At 47.2% G+C, this 3794-nt stretch overlaps 2 protein-coding genes across 2 annotated transcripts; both read right to left on the reverse strand.

Moving 5' to 3' along the window:
- MELLADRAFT_110856 (uncharacterized protein) lies at positions 1–2316 on the reverse strand (the record flags this gene model as incomplete). Its single annotated transcript, XM_007415141.1, has 8 exons — positions 1–48; positions 580–732; positions 867–1154; positions 1206–1351; positions 1620–1753; positions 1803–2027; positions 2073–2171; positions 2225–2316. 8 exons carry the CDS (start codon positions 2314–2316, stop codon positions 1–3), a joined length of 1185 nt encoding a protein of 394 aa, XP_007415203.1.
- A 433-nt stretch (positions 2317–2749) lies between these two features.
- MELLADRAFT_110857 (uncharacterized protein) lies at positions 2750–3794 on the reverse strand (the record flags this gene model as incomplete). Its single annotated transcript, XM_007415140.1, has 3 exons — positions 2750–2918; positions 3195–3260; positions 3517–3794. 3 exons carry the CDS (start codon positions 3792–3794, stop codon positions 2750–2752), a joined length of 513 nt encoding a protein of 170 aa, XP_007415202.1.

The raw sequence follows: 3794 nt of genomic DNA on the forward strand, positions 1-3794 counted from the left end.
CTACCGATCACCACCGTAATAACTATCGAATGCTCCAGCGTCCTCCGTCTGATCGACGACAATCGTATAACAGCACTCGAGTACATATCTCCATGTCGTTCATGAAAGTACCGAGATCGATTCGTTCCCTTCAATTCGAGAAAGAAGCTCGACGCTTGCGTCCGGTGGTTCAGTAACCACTGGAAGCGTAATCTAGAACTCTTGTGTGCGTTACAATTTGTCTAGCTAGCTCCAGTCGGGGTTCGTCAAGAGAACAGAATCAAAATCAGAACAATATAAGATGAAATGTAATAGAATAAAGATGACTCTTACCTAGCTCCAGTCGGGGTTCGTGAAGAGAAGAGAACCCAACGTGGAGCCAGGGTTAGTGAGAGTAAATAGATTGAACCCGTCTAAACCCATGCTGTATATGTCCTTAACACATCCTTACAGTACCGAGATCGATTCGTTCCCTTCAATTCGAGAAAGAAGCTCGACGCTTGCGTCCTTGCGTCGGGGGAATGACGGTTGCTTCTACATCGGCACCTCGAAGCTACTCAAAGTCAGTACAGGCCCTTAGCGTAACTAGACGAAGCTTACTTCTACAACCCAATTCCGACTACGATGGACATATCCAATGACTACACCTCGCAAGTTGACAATATTTCCGACAGTAAACACCGCTTCACCAAGTCTTGTTACCAATTCTGCCGTCGCTTCATACGCAACAGTGAAATGTGCAGCACGCCCTAACTAAAACTCCGTTAGTATCAGAATGTCAGAACAATACGAAAGCCTCTTACACTTTTGTCCCACAGGTTGTGGAGTGCGATGATTATCCATCGATCGTAATCGCCCTCCGGAACGGTACATCAACTCATACGCACAACATGACCTCGACTTTGTACCGATAAGATTGAAAGTGGCGCCGGAAGTTGAGACGCGTAACTACCTAGCTCTACCACCGATTCAGGCGTCACCATGATAATCGTATCGCGTTGCCGACTCCGTGCAAGAATTTCCCCAGTTAACCAAACGCAACGTCCAGCCGCAACCGAAGGAGCACTCTGTTGTGCATGCACAAAAACCATTGAATGGGTACGTCTATTCACTCGAAGGAAAATAGGACTTTGATAGCACAGTCGAGTCCCTGGGCCACTGCACTGTCGAGGAACCTGAAGACGCCGAACTATCAGCAACATCACTTTTACGTTGTTTTCACACACCTCTGAATCCAGCCTGAAAACTCCACTCCAAGTTACTGTTAGACGCGAATCATTGATGTTTGCCATCGAGTCGTTATGAATGATCGTAAATAATAAGAAGATGTAACCCGTAGGAAGGATGACATATTGCAAAGCAGGAGGGACGTCTTTTATGAGCTGAAAATGTTAGCTCGCGTCAAGATTCACCTCCCGCCCCGATCCTTGCATAACACTTCCACGCGTCGTCGTAATTAACACAATGTCATGCACAGGAAAAACTGAAACCGTCATATATCAACATCTAAAGTAAGCCTACCCAAAAACATTGCTCAACGCGCTACCTCGCATCCTTCATTATTATTCAATACTTCATCGCGCCCTACCTCCATCAAACAACACCATCGGTATGCAATCTAATGAAGACCTCCCACTCACCATGGATGGTATTGTCGAAATACGCACCCCAGTGAGTCTCGCTGTACAAGAGATACGCGTCCCGCTGTCGAAGAGATACGCTTGAGCTAACAGTCAATGCAGCCTTCCGTGCACACTCGCGGAGGCACAACAGACTATCATTACAAAGTCAATGCAGCGCACCCCTTTATCAGTGATTGTCACTCTCCTTTCAATCTTTCGTCTACACGAATTGCCCCTCTCGACACTGGCATAACCATAGCTTTTTCTGGTACCGTCTTTGTCAGCCAATACCAGGCCAATCTGATTGTTAACGTCAACAGTGGTCTCTTAGCTCCGGTGCCTATGCCATCCGAAGCTCTCCCGTATAGCCCCAATCTCATCAATGTCTCGGGGCGAGGTCGAATCACGCAGCGTCGCCCAATTACACTAGATCAAAACACAAACCAATGGTGGCTTCTTATATTAACACACACTGCATTCATTAGTAGCGTAAGTCTGTTCTCATGTTCTCTATGTGATTTCTGCTCATACCTACCTTCAGCTTGATAGATTCGTCGAGTTCGAGATACACTACGTTGATAATCAAGAACATATCGCCCAAATGAGAGGTTTGCATTGCGAACCTGGAGCAACCGTCTCGTTGGAGGGCATACTCATCACATACGCCCAAGATGCCAGAGTTTGGATCGCCATGGTAAAACGCAAACCCTCTCATGCTCCAATACTTGACGCTGACACTGCCCTTAATTACAGACTACGAATATCATCTCGTAAAACCGAAGACACCACCGCGTTTTCCCCGTTCTCAAAATACTAATATCATCTATATATGGTTCTGCTTTCCACAGGCCAGCGTCAGAAAGAGTCACAACTGCGTTGAGCAACGCCGCGTCACGCTGGCAAGTTGTTAAACCGACTGTAACGATATCATAAAACGTATAACATAACCAGATTCGTATCAATATCGAAATTCGTAAACACACTCCAATGTTATGTGAGGCAAAACTTATTTATTCTGTACTCCCCATGCCTGGTCAGGTAATCTATTAAAACTATATAACCTTCACAAAAAATGCGCTCCCACGTGCTCAAGGATCGCACTTAACCCTATCACATAATGCAATTTACCGTGACCATTGCATACCACCTTAAGCAATATTCTCCCTACAACGCGCGTTCCCAGTCACTCCTGCCCTTAAAGCGATACAGCGCCTATACCCACTAAGGCGAGAGTTAATCTTACAACATTGATCGCCTACCTTGGGCCAATCCCACGATGGTAGAACATCGACTGCTCGCCGTCCGTGTAAGTGAAACCTATCCATGTGCCATCATAAGCCAATACGCCTGCAAACTGTATCTACCCCAGGCCTAAACATAGCGCTACGCCCGTACCTCATTTCAAGCCCATACAACGTACTCTCAGGATCGTTCAATTGTAAATTTGCCACAACGCAGCTGCCTCGACGGGTGAGAGCAGTCTACCCACCGCCCCAATTTAAACCAGTTGAGTTAGGACCACGTACAAATTTTGCAAGCCGAATTACGTGTTGGCCTGGTAAATCAACCAGCCCGATCCATCACCACGCTTACAAAAGACTATCAATTCGACCTGCCGAACGCCCCAGACTACCTCGACCGCTCAGCACGCGACTGCCACTACCGATAACCCCACATACGTGGTGGTTATAAAACCTCCTCATCCGTATGCCCATCTGCCGTGTCACTATCCCTCTGATATTTATCATAAAACACCGCGTAAATACCCTGCACATCCACAATCTGTCAATTTCATACCCTAGCATAAAGACACCACACACCACCTCCAGACATCTACTATCGGCTCTGGCAGCCCTTTCCCTACGACATGTCCAACGCATCCCGACGTTCCCACCCTGCCTACGCCTCCAATAACTTCGAAGTAACCGGCGAAGTACGTTCACAAATAGATTTGCTATGCCTCTCGCAATGCTGACACGCCATGCAGCATGGTAACACTCTCACTGCCCAATCCGGCTTCCGTACAGTTGAATCAGGTATCAATTGCAGCGGCATAGGTACAGACGAAGCTGCGGAGCACGCCATACTCCTAACTGCCTTCTCTGGATTAGGCGTTGGGCTCTCTGTGGGTGAAATGTATGGCCTCAAATGCAAAATAATCGCCCCAAATCTCCCTCGGCCTCCGTATTTCAT

This window comes from Melampsora larici-populina (assembly GCF_000204055.1).
Source record: "Melampsora larici-populina 98AG31 unplaced genomic scaffold MELLAscaffold_48, whole genome shotgun sequence".
Taxonomy (NCBI): Eukaryota; Fungi; Basidiomycota; class Pucciniomycetes; order Pucciniales; family Melampsoraceae; genus Melampsora; species Melampsora laricis-populina.